At 53.6% G+C, this 26568-nt stretch overlaps 10 protein-coding genes across 10 annotated transcripts; 6 read left to right on the top strand and 4 right to left on the bottom strand.

Annotated features, from left to right (window-relative positions):
- Nucleotides 1-1354: 1354 nt before the first annotated feature.
- On the top strand, nucleotides 1355-1967 carry Z520_04477 (uncharacterized protein; the record flags this gene model as incomplete). Its single annotated transcript, XM_016774984.1, has 2 exons — nucleotides 1355-1405; nucleotides 1476-1967. The coding sequence occupies 2 exons, from the start codon at nucleotides 1355-1357 to the stop codon at nucleotides 1965-1967; spliced, it is 543 nt and encodes a 180-aa protein (XP_016633964.1).
- A 4098-nt stretch (nucleotides 1968-6065) lies between these two features.
- Nucleotides 6066-8128, top strand: Z520_04478 (uncharacterized protein; the record flags this gene model as incomplete). The annotated part of the gene is made up of 4 exons (XM_016774985.1): nucleotides 6066-6165; nucleotides 6226-6253; nucleotides 6329-7291; nucleotides 7345-8128. The coding sequence occupies 4 exons, from the start codon at nucleotides 6066-6068 to the stop codon at nucleotides 8126-8128; spliced, it is 1875 nt and encodes a 624-aa protein (XP_016633965.1).
- A 557-nt stretch (nucleotides 8129-8685) lies between these two features.
- On the bottom strand, nucleotides 8686-10688 carry Z520_04479 (uncharacterized protein; the record flags this gene model as incomplete). Its single annotated transcript, XM_016774986.1, has 7 exons — nucleotides 8686-8933; nucleotides 9032-9095; nucleotides 9225-9525; nucleotides 9654-9802; nucleotides 9916-10017; nucleotides 10101-10207; nucleotides 10505-10688. The coding sequence occupies 7 exons, from the start codon at nucleotides 10686-10688 to the stop codon at nucleotides 8686-8688; spliced, it is 1155 nt and encodes a 384-aa protein (XP_016633966.1).
- Nucleotides 10689-11014: 326 nt separating this feature from the next.
- Z520_04480 (uncharacterized protein) lies at nucleotides 11015-12124 on the bottom strand (the record flags this gene model as incomplete). Its single annotated transcript, XM_016774987.1, has 1 exon — nucleotides 11015-12124. One exon carries the CDS (start codon nucleotides 12122-12124, stop codon nucleotides 11015-11017), a length of 1110 nt encoding a protein of 369 aa, XP_016633967.1.
- A 564-nt stretch (nucleotides 12125-12688) lies between these two features.
- Z520_04481 (uncharacterized protein) lies at nucleotides 12689-14494 on the bottom strand (the record flags this gene model as incomplete). The annotated part of the gene is made up of 1 exon (XM_016774988.1): nucleotides 12689-14494. The coding sequence occupies one exon, from the start codon at nucleotides 14492-14494 to the stop codon at nucleotides 12689-12691; it is 1806 nt and encodes a 601-aa protein (XP_016633968.1).
- Nucleotides 14495-15566: 1072 nt separating this feature from the next.
- On the top strand, nucleotides 15567-17174 carry Z520_04482 (uncharacterized protein; the record flags this gene model as incomplete). Its single annotated transcript, XM_016774989.1, has 1 exon — nucleotides 15567-17174. The coding sequence occupies one exon, from the start codon at nucleotides 15567-15569 to the stop codon at nucleotides 17172-17174; it is 1608 nt and encodes a 535-aa protein (XP_016633969.1).
- Nucleotides 17175-17834: 660 nt separating this feature from the next.
- Z520_04483 (uncharacterized protein) lies at nucleotides 17835-19664 on the top strand (the record flags this gene model as incomplete). Its single annotated transcript, XM_016774990.1, has 1 exon — nucleotides 17835-19664. The coding sequence occupies one exon, from the start codon at nucleotides 17835-17837 to the stop codon at nucleotides 19662-19664; it is 1830 nt and encodes a 609-aa protein (XP_016633970.1).
- A 741-nt stretch (nucleotides 19665-20405) lies between these two features.
- Z520_04484 (uncharacterized protein) lies at nucleotides 20406-21917 on the bottom strand (the record flags this gene model as incomplete). Its single annotated transcript, XM_016774991.1, has 1 exon — nucleotides 20406-21917. The coding sequence occupies one exon, from the start codon at nucleotides 21915-21917 to the stop codon at nucleotides 20406-20408; it is 1512 nt and encodes a 503-aa protein (XP_016633971.1).
- A 627-nt stretch (nucleotides 21918-22544) lies between these two features.
- Z520_04485 (uncharacterized protein) lies at nucleotides 22545-23711 on the top strand (the record flags this gene model as incomplete). Its single annotated transcript, XM_016774992.1, has 1 exon — nucleotides 22545-23711. One exon carries the CDS (start codon nucleotides 22545-22547, stop codon nucleotides 23709-23711), a length of 1167 nt encoding a protein of 388 aa, XP_016633972.1.
- Nucleotides 23712-24088: 377 nt separating this feature from the next.
- On the top strand, nucleotides 24089-26371 carry Z520_04486 (uncharacterized protein; the record flags this gene model as incomplete). The annotated part of the gene is made up of 1 exon (XM_016774993.1): nucleotides 24089-26371. One exon carries the CDS (start codon nucleotides 24089-24091, stop codon nucleotides 26369-26371), a length of 2283 nt encoding a protein of 760 aa, XP_016633973.1.
- Between the last annotated feature and the right edge of the window lie 197 nt (nucleotides 26372-26568).

A 26568-nucleotide genomic window follows, 5' to 3' on the forward strand; every position in this document is an offset into this window, starting at 1 on the left:
CTTTGTCTGATAACGACCAAATAAGCTTTGACCTCCCAAGCTAGCCGCGCATGTGTAACACAATTCAGGACGTCGGCATGACGTTTCAGGCGTCAGGACAAATAAGTCATTGCCACAGACCACGAGCAGTTCCAGGCACCGGAGTCGGATGCTTCGAAGGAGGTGGTGTGAAGACAGCGACAACGCCATGGATGTGGTGGAGTGGAGTATTGCGATTGGTTGGAAATGCGAGCACCAAGAGCTGCCACGAACAAAGGACTGCAGGGAGGGAGTGTGGCAGACATGGCTCACATCAACGAGGACAAGAGGGGCAGGCAATGGAGAAGCGCAGGGGGTCTGATGGACGGAGTACCCGTGGTCAGTGTGTTTGGGTGTAGGCAGTAGCTGTGTGTCATTCCACGGAGCTGCAATTCCATGTTTTTTTTTATCTAGCTTGCTAGTAGTATCCCGTATATGGTTGGTGATGAGTGGATAGCATGTTGCGGCAACACCAGCCACCCGTAAGCAGCAGGTGCAGGAGAATGAGAACCTGGGAAACCTTGAGAGTACCGAGTAGTAGAGAAGTGAGTGACAAGGGCCGACCAGGTTGAAGTGGCAGTATTAGTGGCAGTACCTAGGTAGGTAGTGGCAGTAGTGGCAGTCAGTGGCAAGAGTGGCCCGAGGCTGGCACTTTCACATGTCAGAACTTGCAACCAGCATCGCCCAGGCATGAGCTCCCGTCCACTTTGTCGGGCCATTGCAGCAAATGCTGCCCGCGCCCGCGCCCTGAATGGAGCGAAAATCAAGGCCATGAAATCATCTCCCCAGTCACCTCTGGATCGGGTCGCTCTTCATCGGTGTCATTCATGGGCTAAGGGCCGAATGGAGCCTGAACGCAGCTCAACAAGATTGCCAGCCCATCTCTGCTACAAGGCAATAACAGTCATACAGTCACCGTCACCGTCACCATCACCTATTTAGCCCAAAAGTCAAGCCGACCACCATATTATTCCCGCTCACTTCCCACCTATCTACCTCCGCTCTCATTCTTTGCTTCTCACCTCTGCCTCCTTGACAGAAACAGAGCTGTGTTGACCTGCCCTGCCACTGACCTACAATTGGTCCCACTCTTCACGCCACCTTGTGAGTATGTTGGTCCTTTGGTTCCTGCAGTAAATTCCCCGACCAGCGCAGATCTACGCCCGCCTCCCTCAACAAAAGGGAAAACCCGAGTAACTGGACTGCTTCTCCCCCCTTCTCTCCCGCTGCTTACTGGCGTGCCTTCACTTACACACCTTCTGTTGTCGTCCTGTGTCCCTCCGAGCAATAACTGATCGATTGCAGCTCCTGCACAAGTCAATCAACAACCATAACCATGGGTGAAGCTACTGTCAATGGCGACATGCCGCATTCTGCCTTCCTCTCGGTAAGTGAACCCAGCGGCCTCTGCAGAGAGATTCTGCCACGAACACTTGCTGATCTCTCGTCCTGCCTAGCATATACAATCCTATCCTCTCGTCTCAGACTCGATCAAGACCATCCAAGAGAACCCCTACGGCGTCAAATCGATCGAACTGACCAATGCCGGCTACGCGAAATTTGTCAAGCCCACGCTGCCCTACTTCCAGACCCCGGCGTCATACGCAAAGCCCTATGTCGCCAAGGCTGATGAGCTCGGCGACAAGTTCCTGTCCAAGTTTGACGAGCAGGTGCCTATTGTCAAATCCGAGACCAAGGATATTCAGGAAAAGGTTATGAGCTACATCAATTGGCCTCTCGAAACCGCAAACACCACCAAGGACTGGGCTCTCAATACCTACAACGACGAGTACAAGAAGTGCGGGGGAGATGGCTACGTGGCGGGCGGCAAGGCCGTCGTCACCACCTCGCTGATTCTGAGCTCCGATGTGCTCAAATGGATCAGCTCCTTCCTCCAGGCCAAGAAGGAGCAGGCCAAGGACGTTGTCAACGAAAAGACCAGCAAATAAGTGTATTGGCTATCGACTGCACGTCGTCTACTATGTTCCCTGCGCCCTGATTGTCAAGAGCACGAGCTCACCTCTCCTCTACAATCATGTACAAATGAACCAGCACCCAGCATTTGATACCCTGATAGCTACCGGCACAACTGGACGAGATCCGTCACAACAATCCAGCAACCCGAATGAACCTCACACGAGCAAGCGATAATCAAGGCCCCGGTTTCCTTTGTCGCCAACATCCGCTGTTTGCGGATCTCCTTTCCTCGAGTCAGAATTTATGCTTGATAGAAGTTTTGTTGTTCTGCGCTTCTCTGAAAATGCATAGAAATCGGTAGTTTCCTGTTTGAAATAAATATGAAGTCACCCTCAATGTCATAGCTGCCTTGGTGGCGATCTAGTAACGCAATCTTTTGTTGAGCGCGGCTGTTATGAAACTTGGTTTCCGACGAAAGCATGTGAAAGTCCGTGTTATCGTTATCAGAAATTTTCACATGCCAATGATGTCGTATGTGGAGCCTGAGAGAGCTAACCGGACCGCCCCCTCCTTTGGGACTCAGCGGCGACTCAACAATTCATAGGGAGAGAGAAGAAGCAAGAAGTGTCTTCACATTGACACTGTGGAAGGAGGATGAAAGGGTCAACATATATCTTCACGACAAACTATGTACACATTCTTCGGGGGGCTCGGATCCTTGCCAGACTCTGTCCTGCTGCGCGGCCCATTCGTACTCGGGTCCAGTGGCGGACACGGGCTAGAAAAGGCAGGTCCCGGATATCGTCTCCGACATTACGGGTGCTACTTGGCCCCGGCGCTGAAAGGAAAGAAATTAGTTTGATTATTACTAGAGTTACTGAGGTACTTAGCGAGTAGTATCGGGTCTGTTTGCTCAAGGTTACTTCCGTACGACGTACCTACCTAGGTATGTATAGCCCGGGTGCCCCTCCTCAATCGGGAAATGGGGACTTTGTATAAATATACCGCGCGAGCTGAGCACATGGGCTGCTATACCCCAGTAATGGCTACCGCACACGAGGTGGTATTGTAGGTAATATGGGCTCCGGACGGACTTTGTTTCTCGTAAACGCTCAAATGTTCGAAATACTTGAATACTTGAATCGAGGAAAGCATGGCGTTGTTACAACATTCCACGATCCAGCGGCTTCTGAAATAGGGTACAAGGGTATGGGTACTACAGGTATCTAGTAGGTTAGCGAGTCATCGGTGTGTTTGGCTCGAGTCGACCCTCCCTCCGCCCCGCGCTCCTTCTGATGGCAGGACCGTTTCGAACCGGGCGGCATGGACAAGGAGGGATCTTTACTGAGGGACTCGGGTGGGACGGTTGACCATTGACCACTGACCATTGACCACTGACCACTGACCACTGACCGTTCGATGTCCCTACTAGATAAAATGACCGGGCGCAACATCCTTGTAGGCGCAATGCTACCAGCTTCCCCCTTCCTCTACTATCTCCTTCTTCCTCTTTAATTCTTGGCATTGGGTAGGTTGGTAATTATCAGTGGTGGCTACCTACTAGGTTCCTTAGTACCGAGACAAGCAACAATGAAGAATAGGTGCAGTGGTGCAGGTAGTGCAGGGATAACAACCATATGTGGACCTATATCGAGTATATCTACGCCAAACACTCCCCCCGTTTCCTCTTTACTGTAGTCGAAAACTGCGGAAATGCTTGCATGGTGTGTAAGGGCCACCAGTGTTTCGAGACTTCTCTTAACAAACCCTTTCAAAGACCCCTTCTTCAGCTCGGTAGGTGCTTCGGGTCTATGCGCGTACATATACGAGTATCCTGCTGGATATACCCGGCACATCGGAGGAAAAGCCCAGCCAGCCTCTCCACGTCTCCGTGCCGCGCTGAAGGAGAAGCGAGAGTCATGTGGTCTGTAATGAAAAGTATGCACATGGGCTGGGAGTGACACCATCTCAGCAAAGTCCAGGATATCCTTCAACATGATCGACCCGCTCTGGAAGCTAGAGGAGTCTGTGTGCGCGACGGACAACGCTCATTTAAACTCTTAGCTCACCAACACCAAATCTTTCAAAGGTAGAATAGCGTCCGCTCCTGTCGGCAAGCGTCATGTACGGTGACAACAGCCCTACGTCACTCATATCCGGCCATGAGGTGCTGCATTGCGCTGGCTTCAACATTCCGTCAGACACATCGGCGTCAATGAATAGTGCTCTCGTCTCAACGGATCGACCATCTTCACTGTTCCGGAAGGTTTGGGCCGTGAAAGTTGGACTTGGCTAAGAATCTTGTCAGTGTCTGCATATGTGTCCAGCATACGCCGAGATATACGTCGGCATTGCGTCACTTTTCACTTTGTGCTTTTTGCAACTAGTGGAGGTGAGGGAGAGGGCATGACTCCTCCAACGCCCTTTCCGGAGCAGAAGAGCAAAGGCATCTGAGTGACGGTCAATAACATATCGAGTTGAGAGGTCCTGCGTGATAGGACGCGCATGATGATCCCAACGCGGTAGATGCTGGGCGACCTGCTACCTCATAACGAGTACATGGAGAAAGAGCCCTGCCCAGAAGCAAGGCTGCACAAATTAAGCAACCATTTCTGATCTTACCGAGAGACGAAAAGATCCATTACGGATTGAGAAAGCTCGGCACAGACAGATCGCCTTTGATAGGCTTAGAGCGCGGGATCGCCCAAGACGTCGACACAAATATGGACGCTGGTGACCAAGCTAGACAGAGGTAGGTTTGACAATCGAAGATGGATACTCGAATCTGCGCATGAGAACAGTTGCCCTCTTGGTGCCGGGCTGCAGATCTGGGTTTCGCAGCTGAAAATTTGTGGGCGCAATCGAGATTGCCTGTGAATTGAGTTTGCGATGATAAAGGAGATAAGCTCACACAGTCTCTGTATAGGAAAATTGTCCAAGATAGACCTGACAGAGAGATCAAGCGTCGAACTGCCTCAAGCAAGCGATTCAATCTGTCCGGAGAAGGGCGTCGCCCGCGGGGAGTGCAGTGGCAGGCCTTGCATGTCGGACGGGTTCAGGATGAGGGCTCATTCGCTCGCTCGGAGGAAAACGTGGAAATATCGCGTGGGAGCAACGCAACTGTGAGCACTGAGCAGCCAAATTGAGGAGGAGGATAAGATAGTAGGTACCTAATGATAGCGCAGGGAGACCCTTTGTAAGGGTGCGTCCGACTAGAAGCAGGACCCGGCATCCGCGGCGCGGAGCATCATTTTTCCAGCCTCCCACTTTTCGCAGTCTCCCCATGTTCTTGTAGGTACCATTCTACCCTCCTTCACGTCCACCTTGTCCACAATTCCACTCACTTTACCGAGTACGCTTGCGCCTACCAGATACGCTCCTTGTCCTTCCGCATGGCTGCAAGTCCAGCGGAAGCCACCACCACCCTAACGGAGTCCTCCTCTTTCCGTGCCACCACACGTTTGCCTGGAACCACTCGCTCCGCGTCAGCTGCACCACCTTGCAAGGGCGCCGAGATAAGCTTGCGCAAGAGTCAACAGATACGAGAAAAATGGACACGATCAAACAAGCCTCTACCACATCATGGTCTATACCTCTCAAGCGACGCCGCTCTGTTTGCCTTGTCGATCTGCTATGCTCATTGACATCACACAACAAGATCTTATTTCTCGTCGCCAATCGCTTTGGGCAGCCCATTGAAGAAACGAGGAGACCAGCAAACCATATTCGACCCTTTGCCAGAGGGTTTTCCAGAAGACGGTGTTATCACACATAGGAAAAGGTTGCGTGTGCCTTATCGCGCACCCATGAGTCCAGGGTCCGCGAAAGGGCCTAGGCCCATCATCAGCGCCAACCACGATTCGATCAAGCTTCTTCGACCCTGTCCCGTCTGTCCAAAGAGAATGGGGTTTGGGCCTTATCAAGCACCTTGCAGATCTCCGGGTGGAGCCAGCTTTCGGCGCCCTCCACCCAACGAGCTCCGACTGGTGTCTCCAGCATCGAGGTGCTTTGCATCATATCGCCCTCGATTATCGTTACGCTGTACGTCCCCTGTCACGTATATATGTGCCTGTCCGCCCTCTTGGGACGATGTTTCCCACTCTATGGTCGGATTCTAAGTCCCCGGCAAGATGTCGAAGTACGTGACCAAAACAAAGAACCTCATCCCCAGTGGGGCAACGGTCAAGGCGAGGGCGACCTCCCTCAGCGCGTGGGAGCTGCCCAAGCAAGGTAATACAACCTCCTAGATCCAACCGAAAAGCACACACATTTGCTGACCTGAATCCGTAGACTCCGCTCTCGCACCCAAGGATGTGTGGTAAGTCGGTGCTGTCTACAGAGGAAGCACATGCAACAAGCGCCAGGAGAACTGTTGGACTGATCCAGTATTCAGGACCAATGCGGATATGGACCCAGTCCCTCCAAAGTACCAGACATGGACTTTGTGGACGTGGATGGCCTACTGGGCAACCGACACTATCAACTTGGGTACCTGGGAAACTGCCTCTTCTGTGATTGCCGTGGGCCTGAACTGGCGCGACGCAATTCCCATCATGGTTGTCGGCACCAGCTGCGTGGCTGTCCCTATGGTCCTCAACGGTGCTATCGGCGCTAAACTGCACATCCCCTTCTCGGTCATCGTCAGATCTGGCTTCGGATATTACTTTGGTTACTTCTGCATCGTCTCTCGAGCCATCTTGGCCATGTTCTGGCTTGGTATTCAAGGGGCCAACGGTGCACAGTGTATTACTCTCATGTTGACCGCCATCTGGCCGTCGTACGCGCACATCAAGAATCACCTCCCCAGTGATGCCGGCATTACGACGCAGGGAATGATCAGCTATTTCCTCTTCTGGATAATTCAGCTTCCGCTGTTGCTGATCCCTCCGACGAGGCTTCGTTATCTTTTCATAATCAAACTCGTCGCTGCGCCCATCACTGCATTGGCTACTCTCGGCTGGATTGTCCACAAGGCAGGAGGAGGCGGTGCCATCTTCTCCCTCCCCGAAACGGTCCACGGCAGTCGACGCGCTTGGCTCTGGCTGCAATGCATGTCCTCGGTCACAGGATCTTGGGCCACACTGGCTTGCAACATCCCTGATTTCAGCCGCTATGCGAAGACCTCCCGTGGCCAGTATATTCAGCTGCCATTCCTTCCGGCGATTTTCACCGTTTGCGGTGTAATGGGTATCGTCACCACATCCGCATCCAAGGTCGTTTACGGAGAGTTTCTGTGGAACCCATTGGATATCATCCAACATTGGCTGGGCAGTCATGGTGGTCGGGCCGCTGCATTCTTTGCCGCGCTCTCGTGGTACGTTGCCCAAGTCGGCACGAACATCACGGCAAACAGCATGTAAGATTTAGTCTCTCCTGACCACTCGAAATCATGTGCTAATTTTATGGTAGTTCTGCCGCAAATGATTTGACAGTCCTTTGCCCGAAATACATCAACATCAAACGTGGTTGCGTCATCGCCGCCCTTGTTGGTGGCTGGGTCATTGTCCCCTGGAAGATTCTCAGCTCTGCAACGACCTTTTTGGCTTTCATGGGTGGCTATGCCGTCTTCCTCGCACCCATGGCCGGAATCATTGCCTCCGACTATTGGATCGTCAAGCGACAACATATTGATGTACCTGCTCTATATGATCCTCGCGGCCGATACCGATACAACGCTTGGGGCATTAATTGGCGAGCAATGCTCGCTTTTCTGCTCGCCATCGGCCCTTGCCTGCCCGGTTTGGCATGGAGCATCAACAGCAATTCTCGCATCACCACGGGGGCACAACATCTGTATTCTTTTGATTGGCTCTATGGATTTGTGACCAGCATCTTCGTCTACTCGGTAACCAGCTACATCTGGAAACCGACCAACCAAATCGTGCCGCACACTGTCTACGGCATTCCTCAAGACCCCGACGAGGAAGAAGCTTACGAGGAAGCATATGACGAGAAGGTGCTCAGGAGGGATAGTCTCGTGGGCAATCCCAAAAGCTTTGCCAATGTAGGTGGCATCGACAACATGGGCAGCGCTCTTCACTTCAGAAAGTCTGTTGACGAAACTGCCAAGGAGAGCATTGAAGTGAGACGAGCCAGTAGGGCAAGTCAAGGTGGTCAAGGACCGCACGAGCCTGGCACCGTCCCTGCTCATCTCAAGGGTGTCGACCCGGATGTGTTGAACGAGAAGGTTTAACTTGTCGATCGAATTGAGTTTGATCTCTGCAAGCTAAGCCATCTCTAAGCCATCCGAGCCAGACAGATTTTTCGCCTTGTGAAGGGTCTATGACAAACTTCTGAGTCACCGAATTGAAATGATACCCAACTACATGTTCTATGAGACAAAAATATATCAAGGCCCCTGTCAGACCAGTGAAATTTGTATACCTGGAGCAGATTGAGATAGCTAGGAAAAGATGTTGTACTCGTAGACTTGCAGAGTTCATTGCTAGGTAAACACTAGAATCTGATATTGCCCTGGTTTACGTGAAGATGTTTTCTTTTTCCTCCTCTTTTGCACTATCCAAGGACTGGTCATATCTGGGTGATTTGGCATTCGGTAACTAGTAGTATGAGGCACCGCCCCTCGCTGCCTTCCGCATGGTTGCCCCCTCGATCTCGAATCTGATGTCCCGTGTTTCCCACCTACATACACGCATACATCCTTCCACTCTTCCTCTCTTCCTTTCTCTTTCTCTCCTCCACCGCCGGCCCTTTCCCCCCCAATCTCCTACCCTCGTTCTTTTCTCGGGTCTAAACATCCACGTCACAAACAATAAAGTACCTCTCCACCACCCCTCCCGCGATGATCTTGCCGTGCACGGGATCCACGGCCGCGCCTGTGAGGACCGTGATCAGCGAGCCGTCGTCCCAGTACAGCAGTTCGGGCTCGTAGTCGCGGGCCTTGACCAGGCGCAGGATCGCGGCTTCGCCCTTGCGGCTGTAGTCCAGGAGGTGTTCGCCGGAGAGGCGGTGGCGGAGGGCGGGGACGTCCGGGAAGACTTTTCACTTTGGTTAGCTTCCTTTTTTCTTGGTTTCCTTGGAGGGAAGAAATATAGGAGGGGGGGGGGGGGGGTGCTGGCATGATCAAGAAACGTACTGCACACTGCAATGTCTTCTGTCCCGGGTATCAGTGAGAGGTTGTCCGCTCCGGCGCCGAGTTGCTGTAATTTCCACCCCAGTTAGTCAAGTTACTATTCCTTTGTTTATCCCTTTCCGGGGACTTGTAAGGATGGAAACACGGAGCTAGTGCTAAGTCTCAAACAGAAGGACGGAGACGAAGGGAAACGTACGACTTTCTTGCGCACCGTCAACGCCTTGGTCTCCGGGTCGACGTCGTAGATCGTGGTGGTCGCCTCGACGACATCATTCACCATCAGCGTCTTGCCGTCGTCGACCAGCAGCGCGCCGTTGGCGCTCGGGTGCGCGTTCGGCGGCGACACGGTGCGGCAGTCGATCTGAGCACCCGAAGCGTCGCAGTAGACCACGTCCGTGGCCCATTTCCAGGGTCCCCAGTGGTCTTCGTGGCTGCGGAGGATGGTCGCCAGGGGGCCGCCGCCGTAGAAGTAGTGGTCGTTGGTGATGAAGAAGGAGCTGTTGAAAAGTGGACATGTTAGGACGTTGGTCTTTTTCTGGGAACCCATATATATATACACATATATATTGTTTTCCAACGCTGTGTAAGAGGTTGGAGGGGAGAGAGGACAAGAGGGCGATCTTACTTCAAACTCGTCGCGGCTACAGCATTGGGCGTCTTGATAGCCGGATGTTGGAATTCGCGAACGTACGTCAACACGTCCGTTCCCAGAGTGTGGGAGAACAGCACGATGCTCTCACCTTTGCGGTCGTGGTTGACGGCGAAGAGGTAGATCTATTGCTCGTCAGACAATCAACCCCCCCACGGTCCTTTAGGTCTCCTCGCAACCGCTGGTGCTAAACCAGTCGCCTAGATTATGGGGATAACAGAGCAAGAGGTACAGGTACCTTTGAGTCGTCGTCTTTCGGCTTGAAAATGTCAATACCGTGCAAGACGAGATCGTGCGACGAGTCGATGCCCTCGATTTTCAGCTTGGTGGCCTTGTCTTTCTGTCATACTCGTCAGTCATTCACAGCCTTTTTACTTGGCGGTGAGCTTAAGGACGCTGTTATATGGGCCGTGAAATCTTTACCTTGATATCGTATTTCAGAAAGTATTCGTGGTAGCTCTCGTCGCTCATGGTGTCGTGGCGGTTCAGTGGCGGGTAGAAGACCTCGCGGGTCTCCGGGTAGCCGCATGCTATATGGATATGGGAATCGGTCAGGGTTGGAGATTTCCATGGGGGGGAAACCGGGAGAGAAGAGCACAAGCTGCAGGAGAGAGAGAGAGGGAGAGAGATAGAAGAAGGGACCCAACGAACCTAGGAATGCCGTCGCCGACTCATGATGGATTCGCACGTCCTCGCACGCTTTACCAACTGTTTTTCCCCCCGCACAGTCAGTTTCTGTTTTATCCTGGGATGATCCTTGATACACACACAACATAGCGTGCGGCCGAGTAAAAGGTAAGAAGGGGAGGACACGGGATCTCACGCACGAGGATTCGTCCAGCATTTGTCGTTGTTCAAGGGCCCATGATGCAGCCACGTCGTATGGATCTTTGCGGATGTGTCGCGTCCACCGTACCGGTTCAACACCGGATACGGGTTTGTGTAGAGAAAGCTGGACACGGCGACCAGGAAGGACAGCGGTCCGACCCAGACCCAGTTGTTGATGGCCATGGCTTTTGGATAGCAAACTTGACAAAGAAATTGGCTGGATATATCAATCAAGCGATGTATGGTCTCTGTGCGACGTAGTCACGGTAGTTTTGAGGACAGTGGATGGAGGGGAAAACCTCGGCTACCGGTTGGCGATAATACGTTCAATCAAACGTACTAGTAGTTGTCTAGAGGATAGAAGAGAAGAAAATCTGTAGAAGCGGAATTTCCCCGTGGATCCTCTGTTCTTTAGCGTGCCTTACACCTGATTCCACCAGCAAAAGGTCTATACGAGAGCAGTGATTCGATGTGGAATAAAGTAGTAGAGAGGAATTGATGCGTCCCAGCTATGCATACTCCCTCAACTTCCTCAGTATCTTCCCCCCGAGCTTGTCTATCAGACTTGTTCTTTTCTCATGACCAGGTTGTGATGGCGCTCCCTGCTGGGGCATGTTTCCAGCAGATCCCCCAGCGCTGGACACCGAGACACCACCGCTCCACTGCCCGGAGACGGACAACGCGCAGCACATGGGTTGCGCCTGGGGATGAAAATGCTCTGGCCCGAAAATGAGGACTCGGCCTTTGCGGTTGTTCCATCGCTCTCCCTCGTGCTCCGTGGCGTGGTAGATGCAGTACACTCTCCCATCCCCGTACGGAGATGGGATGAAACTCGCATGCCCGGGCCCGAAAGGCCCTCCCTTGTCCCGGTCACTGACAAGCAGCGGTGTCGGCCGTTTCCTCCATGACGACTCCTTCAGCGGGTCGTCGCCGACAAGCTGTAACAGGGCCAACCTGTAGTCGCTGGTCCAGCTCCCGTTGGCACTGTAGATGATTCCTTCAAAGCCCGGGATGCTGACGAACGTGGGACCTTCGTTGACCCCATGTGTCCCCCCATCGGCCCGCTCCCATGGTAGCTCTGCCCTGGAAATGCATACGAGCGTCTCCGGCCGCGCGACCTCTGGAGTCTCCAGCTCGATCAAGAATAAATCCTGCTGCCGGTCTGAGTGGTCGCCCAGCGGCCACCCGGAGTAACAGCAATACAGCTTCTGAGTGCGCGGTAAAAAGAAGACGGTTGCATCGATATTCCAGTGATCGGGCAGGCCTTTCATCTGTCCGAGAAACTCCCACGCTCCCGCCTCCATCGGATCTTGACTTTGACTGCGCAGCAGAAGCGTCCGATGCGAAGGGTTCCCAACCTCTGGGTGGGCCCCGCAGAAGTAGATGTACCATCTTCCGTTCAGGTAGTGGAGTTCGGGGGCCCAGATGTCCACCACCCAGGGAGTAGCAGGTGGTGGGTTCCAGGCGATGATCTTCTTGCAATTCCTGAAGTTCTCCATGTTGTGCGACATCCATATCTCGACGCGATCTCCGCAGGTGAAGGTCAGATAGAAGCGGTTGTGCGCGGCGACCATCCAAGGGTCTGGCGTGTCCGTGTCTGCGATGGTTTGGTTGGACATGTTGACACCTACAGGAGTTTAGACCGAGATAGATGAGTTCACAAAGTCGAATGTGCGTTGACTGAGATGGTCAAGAAGATAGCATGGCATTTTGCTTTGCTGTAATGCCTCAAGAGAAAGGAAAGATATAAATTGTCATCGACGTAACCGACGGTCATCGGTCGGCACATGTCGCCGAATCATGTTCTACGTCGGATTTTGTTCCACGACTTTCACCAAGCAGCACAGACTGCAATGTCTCTCTGCCTTTCTCCTCACACATCCACCTCTGGCTGTCGGCATCTCAGTCAACGATGTCTCGCTTCAACAAAGAGGAAGGGTAAACCATGAGCATCATGAACAGGTTGGAGGGAACGGAAGAGAGCTATCGTCCAATTCAAGATACCAAGGCGCAGTCTAGGCCATACTCGATAAACAAAAGCATCAGATTTGCAGAGAACGCCCACAGTTACAAGGCTGTGGCGAGCAAGGATCTAAGTGATTGTATGGTGTCTCTGTATAAAACTCATCGCAGATTGTGGGGTATCATAGTCATCAGCTCGTGGACACGTAACTCATAAAACATCACTCCTCTTCCTCCACCGCGTCGTCGTTCCTACCAAACAGGCCAACAGCTGGAGTGTACGCCGGTGTCGTAGAGGCCAGCAATTGGTTCCTTCGAGCCGCCGGCGTCGCTGGAACCAAGGAGACCTCCCTTACCGCCTCCTCACTGTTCGACCCTGCCGACGCCTGCCTCCATTTCTGGAGGAACCCAAGAGCCCGTCTCTTCTCATTACGATGGAACAATACATCGGCATCCTCCTCCAGTCGCTTTGTTCTGAACGCCGCATTCCTCCAGTTCCTCAGCATTTGCACAGCATAGCTGGCAGTCCTTGTAGAACGGTACTCATCCGCCCTCCTCTGATTCTCGAGGACCTGTCGGGTGGGGACGAGCCAATTCGAACCGAAGATATGGAGACGCTCAATGAGATTCTTGCGGAAGAAAGCATCGGCTTGGAGGTTAGCTTCCTGCACCTGCTCAGCCTTGTTGAACATGGTTATGATGGCGCCGTGGGCTGTGCGCCTTGCACTCTCCACGTCTTTGCGAGCTCGAAACTCCTGAGCGGTCACATCCATTTGACGCATCTGGGTGGCTTTCTCCCTCCAAACGATCAGTGCCGTCCGAGCGATGTTCATCTTGACTCTTCTTCGCATGGTTTTGTACGCTTCGGTATATTTCGCCTCTTTACTCTTTCTGGTTGCGGCTCGCCATTTGTGAAAGTACGTAAAGCTCAAAACATGCTTGCGAGCCTCCAAAGCCTTTCTCTCTTCGATCCGGAATCGAGCCTTCTCCCGCCACTTCTGAAGAATGTGTTTGCTTGCGAAATAGTCTGCTGCGGCCTCTGCTCGTCGCTCATTCAACCGGATATGGTCGAGCTGCACCACCCATGTGTGAAGCGTTTTCCGGCTCAAATTCCCTTCGTACACAAGAACAGCTTGACTTTCTGCTTGCCTGATCTGACTCCTCTTGGCTACCATCTTCACCAGGACATTTTGAAGCGCTTGTCGGTCGCGGAAGTCAGCAGCTGCGGCTTCCATTTGCTTGACGCTCGCAGTCTTCTCTTGCCATTTTTCCAATGTTTTACGCAGTATTTTCTCATCTCTGACCTTAACAAAGAGCATTTCGCGGGTCGCCAGTGTCCAATTCTTAAGTGAAAATGCAGCATCTCGTCGCATGCGAAAGTCGTCCGCGACATTATCCATTTGGCGGATTTCTGCGACAGTGTTGCGCCAATGCGACAGAACCTTTCTTGCCAGATTGCGGAGGTACAAACTGTCTGCCACTGCATTCATAGCCGGGTCCTCATATTCCAGATATGCGGCTCTTTGCAGCTGCAACTTGTGACGCCATTGTTCAAGCGCCTGCGATGCTAATTTTCGATTGTCGAGGGCGACAGCTTGCTGCCAGAGAGGATCGTTTTCATTGATGGAGTCGATGGAGTCAGGTGTAACAGGTCGTACTGGTATAGAAACATCATTGTCGACTCGTCCTTTGTAGTCCTCCTCGTAGTCGGTCGCCGCCTCTGTTGAAGTTCCGTCCGTGGTCAACACTATGTTCGCCTCCTGTAAAACATCGAGAAACTTTTCGTTGAGAGGGATTTCGGGGTCAGTCTCGAGGAGATCAAGGAGCCACTGCAAGCACGGGTCATCGTACTGCGTCGAGACATGGCTTTCCAAGCATATGGATTTGTACTCGCGCTCTATAGCAGCGGGCGTAAAATCGACGGAGGCTTCTTGGAGGCGGAAGAGAACACGATGCAAACGGTCAATATCTTCTGGGGAGAAAAGCCTCACATCACTGGCAAAACGTGCCAATTCTTCGGGCGTCATGATGGTGTTTAAAGAGCACCATTGTTCCTGGTTGAGAGGCTGTGAGAAGCGCAGGGCGCATGGCCATGAAGCGTGAAGCGGAATGACGAGACCGCGTCCGGGTCTTGGCATGTAACGCGGTCACACGTGATTGCCAAGGAGCTTTACCAGGAAAGGAAACCGCTAGACAACATCAATGGCCCCTTTTCGCTTCAGCCCTCGACTTTTATCGCGACGTTCTTTATCGCCCACAGAGACGCTCAACTTGCAAGGAGAACATTACGAATCAACCTTCTTCTTAAGAGGGACTGACTTGTCCCCGTCTGCATGAACATCGAAGCAGCCAAAATATTATGTCGCCTAAAAGCTGACGGATCGGGAAAATTCCGACTCTGCTGGCCAACAATGTTCAAATGTAACAGCGCTAATTTCAGTGTTCTCCAGTCATCGAACGCGAATTCTGGGGAAGTCGGCAGAGCACCGTTGCGTAAGATGACCAGCTTTTCCCTCCTTCAGTACTTTGATCTTGGCCCCGGAGCGACAACAATGACGGGGCGAGCCATCAACATCAGCGCCCAATCGCCTGAGTGATGTTTACTAATAGTATGTTCACACTAATCCATCTGACGCAGCCTCGTCGATCTCCACCTCTGGCCTTGACCTTACGAGTACTTCGAGGGCAAGTATCTGGCAACGCGCCGTTCGCCGTTCGGGGGCAGAAGGCCATTTGAACCCTATTGACCGAAAAGGGCTATTACCCTTACGAATATGCGTACCGTTGAAGCGCCAATTCAGCAGCTACGACCTGCCTTGCTTGAATTGAATCTCTTTGACGACCGCATCCGGTCGATGGCCTACTCATGGTTCTGCATTTGCGGTCCCGCTGAGACAGCGGCCCCCCCAGGGACGAGAAAGGGAAAAGGTGCGGAGTTAGTAAAAGGCCCTGAGAAAGCCGATCCTTGCCTATGGTAAGTCCTGCAGATGACCCCGGTGTGCCTGAGCAGCTTCATCATATCCAGAGTTAAATACACACAACAAACGCGTCTATTCTGTTACTTGTGCTCTCTCTTTCCATCAGTGTGACACTTTCACGATGGCACAAGTGAGCGCCACCAAACTATTCCTTGCCCTCATAGGCATCCTTACAATAGCGCTGCTCGCGTACAAAGTGTTCTCTGTCAATTCAAAATCGAAGTTCAATCATCCTCTTCCACCCGGCCCGAAACCAAGACTGTTGGTGGGAAATCTACCCGACCTTCCACCCACTGGCGCCAAAGAATGGCTTCACTGGATCAAGCATAAGGAGCTTTACGGTCCTATCAGCTCTCTCACAGTTCTGGGCCAGACCCTGATCATTATCAACGATTACAACGTGGCAGTCGAGCTGATGGAGAAGCGCTCCGCCATCAACTCTTCGCGACCACATATGGTGTTTGGGTCTGAAATGTGCGATTGGGGAAAGGCGCTTGGACTAATGCCTTACTCGACTAAAAGTCGTGCACTCAGAAAAGCGCTGCACACCGTGCTTGGCACTTCTGCTGCTATTGACCCGTTCCGACCGCTTCTCGAGCTGGAAACACGGCGGTTCCTGCTCAAAGTGCTTGACAATCCTCAAGATGTGCTTCAGCTTATCCGGACGCAAGCTGGCTCTATTATTCTGAAGATTAGCTATGGCTATACAATCGAACCAAGTGGGCACGATCCGCTGGTGGATCTTGCAGAGGAAGCCCTTGACCAGTTCTCGAAGGCTTCCACGCCTGGAGTCTGGATGGTGGATGTGATACCTGCGCTCAAGTATCTTCCTGAATGGCTTCCCGGGACTGGCTTCAAGAGCACCGCACGGCAGTGGAAAGCAACTCTTCATGCGGCGGCGGAGATCCCATACAAGTTTGTGGAGCAAAAGCTTCGCAGCGGGACGGCCGAGCCTTCGTACCTTTCAAAGCTCATTCAAGATGATAAAGGATCGCTCGCCCCGGAGGCCGAAGATGTTGCTCGGTGGTCTGCCTTCTCACTGTACGCGGGAGGCGCCGATACCACCGTGTCGTCCATGGGCTGCTTCGTCCTGGCCATGACGCTCTATCCCGAAGTCCAACGCAAAGCGCAAGCCGAGATCGACGCGACCATTGGCTCTTCTCGCCTGCCGACATTTTCCGACCGCGCGGCCCTTCCCTACGTCGACGCGTTAATCAAGGAGGTTCTTCGTTGGCATCCAGTGGCGCCGTCGGGAGTCCCTCACTTGACAACCAAGGCTGATGTCTACGAGGGGTATTTGATCCCTGAAGGCAGCCTTTTGATTCCCAACCAGTGGGCCATGCTGCATGACGAGACCGTCTATCATGACCCCAAAAGGTTCGACCCTTCGCGCTTTCTTGGTCCAAATGCCGAGCCAGACCCTCATAACCTGGCATTCGGGTTCGGCCGTCGTATCTGTCCCGGCAGACTGTTCGCCGATGCGACGCTGTTCTCCACCATTTCCGGGTTTTTGGCCGTTTTTGACGTGCGCAAGTGCGTCGAGAATGGAAAGGAAATTGATCCCGTCGTGGATTTCGCCTCGGGCATCATCAGTCACCCCAAGCCGTTCAGATGTGATATCCTACCGCGGTCAGCCAGTCACGAGAAGCTGATTCGGTCCGTCGAGGTTGATCATCCCTCTCCGGAACACGGCGACGCAAAATTCCTAGCTAACCAAATCATGGTATAGAGTTGGCGGTGGGGTAGGGCCTTGATCTCCAGGGTAGCTCTATTTGTTTAGTATTCACAAAAGGCGTACCTTGGGTATCCAGAGAGCGGACAACGACAAATTGAATTTCTTTATTGGCGGTGGTTCCTGCTTCCATAATCTTGTTCCCAGGGTGGCTTCGTAGAAGAGACCTCATGTCAATCACCAACTTGGGGGTCAGCTGCGTATGTGAGATGATTGCTACATTCGTTTCTCTTTTCTCTACTACGCTCTTGGGCGTGTTTCATGTGGTCACTACGCTGTACGTCCGTATTAGAAGCGTGAAGGTATATTGGCCGAAACCGGGAAGTTGAAATTGACGCTCCGTCCCCCCGCATTCAGCCTCGGCTCCGCACACAAATACAAATGTATGTACATACTACGAGGTACATGTTTATGAATCACCATTCTCGTCGCCCACGAGAGAAACTACCAGAAAGAGCTGACCAGCCGTAACAATTCCAGCGAGGGGGTTTACTTGCTCGTGGCCAAGTTGCAATTGATGTCTGTCTCGTCTTGCTGATCATCGTGGCGCAACTTTTGTGGAGATCCTCCAAGCTCGCCACTCCTTGGCCTCCAGTCGATATGCACGTCTAAATCTCGTCCACACATTCTGCTTGAGGTAATAGTCAGCTGGAGAAGATGTCACTCGCACCCGTACAGCCTCCAGAATGGCTGGAAAGCTACGCGACCCATCGGCATGACTGGCAGCAAACGACGCAAAACAATCGCGTCGTCTACTACCGGCGCATTGGCATTGTCGAAAGCCTGTTCAACACCGACGGCACCGATTTCGAGGGCCGAGCGGATCTGACGATGCACCTGCACGTGGAAATGAGAACGTCTCTGAGCCCCGAAACACTGCGAGCACGAATCCTGCGTGCATGGAGCGTCATGCGGCAGAAACACATCCTTCTCTCCGCCCGAGTTGCCACAGCGGTCGATATCCCCCAACCACAGTCCTCTTTCACTCCCGAAGAACGCTTGTATGTCTTCGAGCCAAGCACAGATCCAGGAGCGATGTTGCTCGAGGCAGAAAAGCACGCCGTGTTCGTGGGAGACTTTTATCCGCAGGGCGTGGATGCCAATGAGTTCTTCATCCACACGCTGAACTCGAGTCGATGCATAGACGAGGCCCAGGCGCTGGGCAGACTCTTTGTCATGCCAATCCAGGGCGATGCAGATGGCCTGCTTCAAGCCCACTTGATGTTCATTGCCGGGCACGAGATTGTTGACGGCCTCAGCTCGATGAGGTGGATGTCTTCGTTCGTCGACCTGCTGAACCAATCAGCTCAGCAGCTGTCCTCGGAAGCAGACCGTCTTTGCACTATCTCGCCAGTCGACCGACTTCCGCCTGCACAAGAATCCTTGTATCCTCCGGTGAAAGGTTCTGCAGCGCGACGGCGATGGGCATGGCTCCTGACTCGCATACTTCGGCACACACGCAGGCCTCCTCCTGCATCGTTCCAAAACCCGCTTCGACGAAGGACAGCACTATTGCCCCAACAAGAAGCCATTTCCCTCGAACCGAAGTTCTTCGGTGTTCTAGATTACACGCGAACACCCCCTCTCAACACGTTGCCACTCAGAGCACTTCTAGGCCCCTCGTCCACGAGGAGGCTGGCCAGAGTGTGCCGCCAGGCCGGAATCAGCATGGGAAGCGGCTGCTTCGCGCTGGTGGCGCTGGTCATGATGCTCTTCGAGGAAAGACGCCACCCCCATGTTCCCACGCACGAGCGCCTGCCCTTCGTAGGCTCCTTCCCTGTCAACCCCAGGCCGTTCCTGGGCGGCAAGCCCACGACGGGCAAGGAGGACAGTCTGATGCTCGCGTTCAGCGACGGCATCACGCTGCCGTTCTTGCCCAGCGACCTGGACCTCGAGGGCAGATTGCGGCTGCTGGGCAAACAGGCACACCGCCAACTCCGCCGGTATCAGAAGCGGCCGAGGACCGTGGACGAAGAAATCCACCTCGGCTCCAGGAGCCCCAGTCAGCTTCTGCCGCTGCTCTACCTCTCCACACTGGAGTATCTCGAGAGGAAGAGCCAGGGGGCCCGAAGACGCGGCTGGAACATCCAGGGCGCGTACCCGGCCAGCACGGGCCCCGGTCTGGCGACCTGTGGAGTGAGCTCGGTGGGTGCTCGAGGGTCCATCATCGCCTCGGGCAAATACGAGACGTCCACGAGAGGAGAATCCCTGTCACCAGGATCAGGTGGACGGGACGTGGTGGCGGACTTTCGCAACCTGTACACCACGGTTCGCGCCAGAGACGGCGAATTCCTCGTCGGGGTCCACGGGGATGGCGACCACCTATTGTTCGGGGTCAGCTACGATGCAGGTGCCATTGACCCGGGTCTGGCGAGCGAGTGGAAGCTCGTCATGGAGAGGATCCTAGAGGACCAAGATGCTGCTGCTGCTGCGAGACGCACCACCGCCACCACCAGCATTCCGTGCTTCCCGTCCCACAAGCTCTGATGCCCACCCAGCCAACCCCCAAACGGTCCACTGATGATCACGATGCTGCCCCCTACGAGCAGCACATGAGCAGTGGATCAATCGTGCAAAGGGCCAGGCCAGACCAGAGTACACGTACGCAGAAAGGGAGGAGCACCCGAAGTACAGGGACCCCCACGACCAGTGGCACAGTTGGCGAGCAGGTCATGCCGTCAATGCTCCCCTCCTCGGGCATTCTCAGTCGTTCGGTGTTCCCTGAATTTGCCCCCTTGGACAATACGGAGTGTTAACGGTGGCAAAACTGGCTCTTACCATCTCACCTTTGCCCGCGCTGGCATGGGGTCCGAAAACTGCTCTCGCTCGCCAGGGATGGGCAGTGTCAGGGGACTTCTTACGGGTGTTGTTCGTTACAACCTCGAAGTCCTACATGCCTTCATCCCTTTGATCCAAGCGAGCCAGATTCTAAGGCGTGTGAATAGAGGAAAAAAGGGGATGATGTATTTATTTTGAAAAAATTGGATTCGATTCGTATCAAGAGCTTCCCAAGGCAAGGCAGGCCACGCAAGAGCGCGGCAAGCGATGCTCTTGAGCGTTCTGTAGTAGTAGCTAACCTCCCTATTTACAATTCATGATTTATGCCAGTTCACGTAGGACCACCGCCTTTCTGCAGCTGCCAACCCAGTAAAGTCCGTAGTGACACTCGATAAGCGGATGGAGCCTGCAAGGGGGCGCGCAGCAGCAGCAGCAAAATATAGACCGTATTTACAAGATGTACCTAAAGTTCTCGCTGTCGTCGGTCTCTGCGCCAATCTCGTCCTCGGCGTTGACGATCTCGCGGACGGGGCCGTATTTCTCGTCGAGTTTCTTGTTGAGGTGCCTCAGCCACATGACCTGGCAGAGAGCGAGGGTGGAGGCGAAGGTGCAGAAACCGAACGAGATCCAGAAGCCCTTCCTGTAGTGGGGGGCCTCGCTGGCGGGGAAAATGTGCGTGCCCACCAGGGGGCCGCACTGGCCGACGAAGTTCATGAGGATGAAGCCCGCGCCGCGTTTGCTGTCGCTGCCGTTGTTGTTGGCGACCCAGGACAGGACGAGGCCGATGCACGGGTAAAGCCCGCCCGCGACGAGGTACAGGGCGAAGTACTTGACGCCCACCACCTCGACGAGGCAGAGGATCAGGTAACCCACGGCGGCGGTGCCGGAGCAGATGGACAGGAAGATGCCGCGGCGTTGGAAGTGGTCGGACAAGTGGCCCACGGCCAAGACGACCAGGCAGGCGAAGAGGTAAGGGGGAGCGGAGAGACCCTGGGCGTGCAAGGCCGTGAAGCCCATGCCCTGCAGGATTGTCGGGATGTAGATGGGCAACGAGGCGTAGCTGACGTTGCACGAGAAGTACATGAGCGTGGGCAGCCAGTTCTTGAGGTCGAGCAGCGACTTGAAGAAATTGCCCAGGTTGATCTTGCGGTCGCGCTCGACGTTGCCGACCATCCGCACCATGCGGGCCCGCGCGATCTTCTTTTCCTTGTCGCTCAGGAATTGGCAGTCCTGAGGGTTGCTGGGGAGCCAGTAATATCCGAAAAGGCCGACGGCAACGGCGGGGAGACCTTCGACCAGGAACAACGCGCGCCAGCCGGCGATGGCATGGTGATGTTTTGTGACGAAGTAGGCGAAGGCTCCGGCGAAGGAGGCGCCCAGGGGAGCAATCGACACGTACCAGCCTAGTCGTCGGCCCATCTCCTTGCGGTAGTAGAAAAACGAGAAGAAGTAGGCCAGGCCGGGGCTGTAGGAGGACTCGAAGATGCCCAACAAGAGTCGCAGGACCAGCATGCCCGCAAAGTTTTGGGCGGCACCGCAGCAGCCAGCAATAGTGCCCCAGATGACAATGACGGTGGGGACGTAGTATCGTGCGGGAAAGATCTTGTAGAAAACAGTCTGCCAGTCGAACAGGATATAACCCAGGTACAACGCAGTCAGGAGCCACTGGTATTGGCTGTCACTGAGATGCAGATCTTTCGACATGCCTGCGGTGTTGGCATTGCCAATGTTGCCACGGTCCATGTAGGCCAGCAGGTAGGCGCCCGAGACATAGCCGAGGACGATAACGTCGATTTTCAGCAGCATGCGTCTTTCTTCCGCCGGCGTATAGTTGAAGGCGAGAGCCTCCAGCCTGCCAACGGCCTCGATCTTCTGCTCATTCTCGGGGGCGGCGATGATGTCCTGGCCTTCGAGATGACTGATGTCGGTCTTGGCCACAATGGTTTCCTTTTCGGCAGCCATGGTTGGAATAGCTTGCTTCTTGATGAGAGGGAGTCAGTGGTAGAGACAGAGGAAAAGAGAAGAGGAGGAGTGTGAAACTGGCCAAAGACACAGCGACTCGTCCAACCGCTTTATGTAGGCTTCAGGGAGAGGCTCTAGATGCACCTTGGCTTATCCAAGCCCCTGGGATATCGCACCATGTCGGCAGTAGTACAACGTATCATTGCCTGACCCGTGGGGAAAATCTATTCCAATGTTCAGGAAGAATCCTAACCCCCACTGGACTCCAGTCGTTGACTCCAGTGGATCCCGTGGCATTCAAATCCGGGGAAAGCTTCTTCGGCCACTCTCCGGATGGGCGGAGTCCCTGCATGGGTCCTTTGTCCCCAATTGCCACAGAATTCGGGGTTAATGAAATAGAGCCGGTTTAGACATGGGCTGTTTAGAACAGAGGGACATTCGGGGAATGGCCGGCTGGGCAAATTCAATCCATTGCGTGGGGGACTGTCGAGCGATATCGTCGCTGCACGTCGGGGTAAGTCGCCGTGCCATAGTCCTTTTAAAGAACGGTATGCCGGTTCAGGAGTTGACCAAGACCGTAACATTTTGACAACTTACAATCTTCTTCTCATTCAAGCTTGACCAGAAATGCCTTCTTTCAAGATTCTTGTGCTTCCCGGTGACCATATCGGCGCCGAGGTCATCCGCGAGGCTGTCAAAGTGCTTCGTGCGGTCGAATCCCATCCCACCGTGGTTAAGCAAAACATCAAGTTTGACCTCGATTTTGATTTGTTGGGTGGCCAGTCTATCGATGTGCACGGCATCCCGCTGACACCTCAAGTCATCGAAAAAGCAAAGAACTCGGTTGCTGTGCTTTTTGGCGCCGTCGGTGGTCCAAAATGGGGCATGACTGGCGCTTTACGGCCAGAGACTTCGGTGCTAGACTTGAGAAAGGCACTTAATTGCTGGGCCAATATCCGGCCATGCAAGATCCCTTCTCCCGGGGTCGCCAAATGCTCGCCACTGAAAGAGTCCCTCGTCAAAGGGACCGACTTCATTGTCCTTCGAGAAAACCTCGGAGGTGTGTACTTTGGCGAGAAGAAAGAAGAGCTCGACTACGCCCATGATGTCTGGGGCTACCACCGATGGGAGATTGAGAGAATCTCACGAATGGCTGCTTACCTGTCACGCAAGCACGGAGGCTCCAAGGGACCCAGCAAGATCACATCTGTCGACAAGGCCAACGTTCTGGCCGTGTGCCGCCTGTGGCGTGAAGCAGTGACCACGATTCACGACCGAGAATTCCCGGAAATTCCACTGCATCACCAATTGTCCGACTCCCTGGCCTTGATTATGGTCAAGAACCCTCGATCGCTGAACGGCATTGTCATGTGCGACAACATCTTCGGGGACCTATTTTCCGACGAAGCAGCTGCTGTTGCCGGATCACTTGGTTTCAGCCCTTCCGCTTGTCTGTCTGGCATTCCAGGTGAACCACTGTCTACAGGCATGTACGAGCCCAGTCACGGTTCTGCACCAGATCTAGCGCCCAACAAGGCCAACCCGATTGCCACCATTCAAAGCGCTGCTATGATGTTGCGCTATAGTTGTGACTTGGACTTCTTGGCGAATGCCATTGACGAGGCTGTCAGTGTTGCATTGGACGACAAAGCCTCGGGCGGTCTCGAGGTCAGGACAGGCGACATCGGAGGCACTGCCTCGACAACGGAGATGGGGGATGCTGTGGTAACTGCCCTCATGCAGATCCTGGATAAAACGGAAACAAATGCCATCTCTGAAAGTGCTAGGCTGTAAAGGCGGGAAAAGCGTTCTCCATAGATCAATAGATAGTGGGCCATGAGCTGAATCTGATGTATCTTGACCCCCACGAGTTCTGGAAAACGCCGCGCAATCACTTCCTGCGAAGCCACGTGTAGCCTTGGGGGTAATGAAACGTATGGTGGATTGCAAGTCGATCGGAGCTGGTCGTAACGGGCATCTCAAGACATGGCCTTGATCGGCGGTATGAGAACCGAGGGGAGAATCCCCCACGGTACCGGCCACCTGCCGGCCAATCCCCGTACACGTGAATCAAATGATACATACCTCTGTTGCTGGCAGATTTGACTGAGGACTGCCTTTGAAGCACACGACCGGCCCTGAGAAGTCAAGTCAATCCAAGCCAACTCAACATGCCTCTGACATTGTACGACAAAATCTACCAGGAGCACTTGGTGAATCCTGACGACAAGACAGCACCACTCTTGTACGTGGATTCGCATCTGATTTTCGAAGTCCCGACTGCGCAAGCATTTGATGGCCTCAGAAAGAACAATCGCCCAGTACGAAGGACAGACTTGACATTGGCCACTGTTGATCACAATGTCCCAACAGATGACCGGTCGCAGTACCAGGACGCTGCGTCTTTCATCAAAGAGCCACAAGCCAGGACCCAGGTTACGTTGCTTGAGAAGAACGTCAAAGAGTACAACATCAAGTATTTAGGCATGCCTGACCGCCGACAGGGTATTGTCCATGTGGTGGGCCCGGAGCAAGGGCTGACTCTCCCGGGGACTACGATGTTCTGTGGAGATTCACATACCCCTACGCACGGCGCAGTAGGTGCACTGGCTGTCAGCGGAGGGACATCTGATATTGAACATGTGCTGGCCACCCAGACTGTGATCCAGAAGAAGTATAAGAACTTCCGCGTTCGCGTCGAAGGCGAACTTGGTCTCGGCGTCTACTCCAAAGATATCATCTTGCACTTGCTCGGTAAAATAGGTACAGCCGGAGCAACTGGATGTGTCATTGAATTCTGTGGGTCAACAATTCGAAATCTGTCCATGGAGGCAAGAATGGTGCTGTGCAATATGAGCATCGAAGGAGGAGCTCGTACAGGACTTGTGGCGCCTGATGAAGTCACCTTCGAATATCTAAAAGGGCGGCCTCTTGTTCCTTCCGGCGCAGACTGGGACAAGGCCCTTACATACTGGAAAACGTTGTATAGCGACGAGGATGCTCATTGGGACTATACTGTCGACATAAATGCTGCGGACATTGTTCCTTCGATCACCTGGGGAACCTCGCCAGACGATGTCATCCCGGTCAATGGCAAGATCCCGGACCCGGCAGACTATGATCAAAAGGAACCGTTCAAAGCGGCCGCAATCCGTCGATCGCTCAAATACATGGACTTGAAACCGAACATGCTCGCGACAGATATCAAGATCGACCGTGTTTTCATCGGGTCTTGTACGAATTCGAGAATCGAAGACCTCAGAGCTGCAGCAAGGGTAGCTAAAGGTAGAAAAGTCGCAGATTCGGTCTATGCTATGGTCGTTCCAGGTTCGGGACTAGTAAAGCAGCAAGCGGAAAATGAAGGCTTGGATGTTATTCTGAAAGCCGCTGGGTTTGACTGGCGAGAGGCTGGCTGCTCTATGTGTCTGGCCATGAACCCCGATGTCCTGGCTCCTGGAGAGCGATGTGCCTCAACGACCAACAGAAATTTTGAAGGAAGACAAGGCCCTGGAGGCCGAACTCATCTCCTGTCCCCCGCCATGGCAGCGGCTGCTGCTATCAAAGGCCATTTTACCGACGTACGGGAATTCCTGACCTCGCAGAACGGATCGCTGCAAGTGACTCAGTTGACGCTCGATGGCGCCAAGGTGAAGAGCTATGGTCCAGTTGAGGTGAGCTCAAGCGCTCCTACTTCTGCAAATGACAGCGGAGATGATACAGTTGCGAAACGACCATCAGAACAAGCCAAGCGCAGTGTGGAGGGAATCCCCAAGTTTGACGTGGTCCGGTCCGTACCCGCTCCCTTCGAGATGCAAAATATCAACACCGACCTTGTGATCCCTGGGGAGTACCTCAAAACCACAAAGCGGACCGGTCTAGGGCCGCATCTGTTTCAAGAACTTCGATACGACAGCTCAACACACGATGAGATTCCCGAGTTTGTCCTGAACCAAGATCCCTATCGCAAGTCGAAGATTCTGGTCTGCACCGGAGAGAACTTTGGCTGCGGTTCCTCAAGAGAGCATGCTGTCTGGGCGTTAGTCGACTTCGGCTTCCGCTGCGTCATTGCTCCTTCTTTCGCATCCATATTCTTCAACAATTCCGGCAAGAACGGACTGCTAGCGATTCCTCTTGACGATGCAGAGGCCTTGCAGAAAATCCATGCTGAAGGCCTCGCCAAACGTGAAGTTGAAGTGGACTTGCCGAACCAGGAGATCAGAGACGCCAATGGCAAGCTGATTGCAACGTTCAAGATGGATCCATACACCAAGCACTGCCTGGTCAACGGTCTGGATGACATCAGCAATACCCTCTTGAGCGAGGAAAAAATCTATGATTTTGAAATCAAGCAAAAGTCCAAATTTCCATGGCTGTTCGGCCGCATTCGGAAACTCCAGTCTCCGAGGCGCCTTGGTCTTTATCTCCCCAGTGCAAAAGACATCTTCGACTGGTAGGCTGTGGCTGGCGAAGAGGGAAAACTAGGGTATGTCCACTACACATAGCCAGCTGATACCAGCCAGCTGTTAGTTTAGCCAACTGCTTTCGTCAAGCCAAGGAAGCTATAAAATCCAATAACTGATAACATGTTTTCGAGCTTGTTTCCGAAACTTGGGAGTTCGGTCTTTCGGACTTGGTTTTCCCGTGGTCGTAG

Source organism: Fonsecaea multimorphosa, assembly GCF_000836435.1.
Source record: "Fonsecaea multimorphosa CBS 102226 unplaced genomic scaffold supercont1.7, whole genome shotgun sequence".
Taxonomy (NCBI): Eukaryota; Fungi; Ascomycota; class Eurotiomycetes; order Chaetothyriales; family Herpotrichiellaceae; genus Fonsecaea; species Fonsecaea multimorphosa.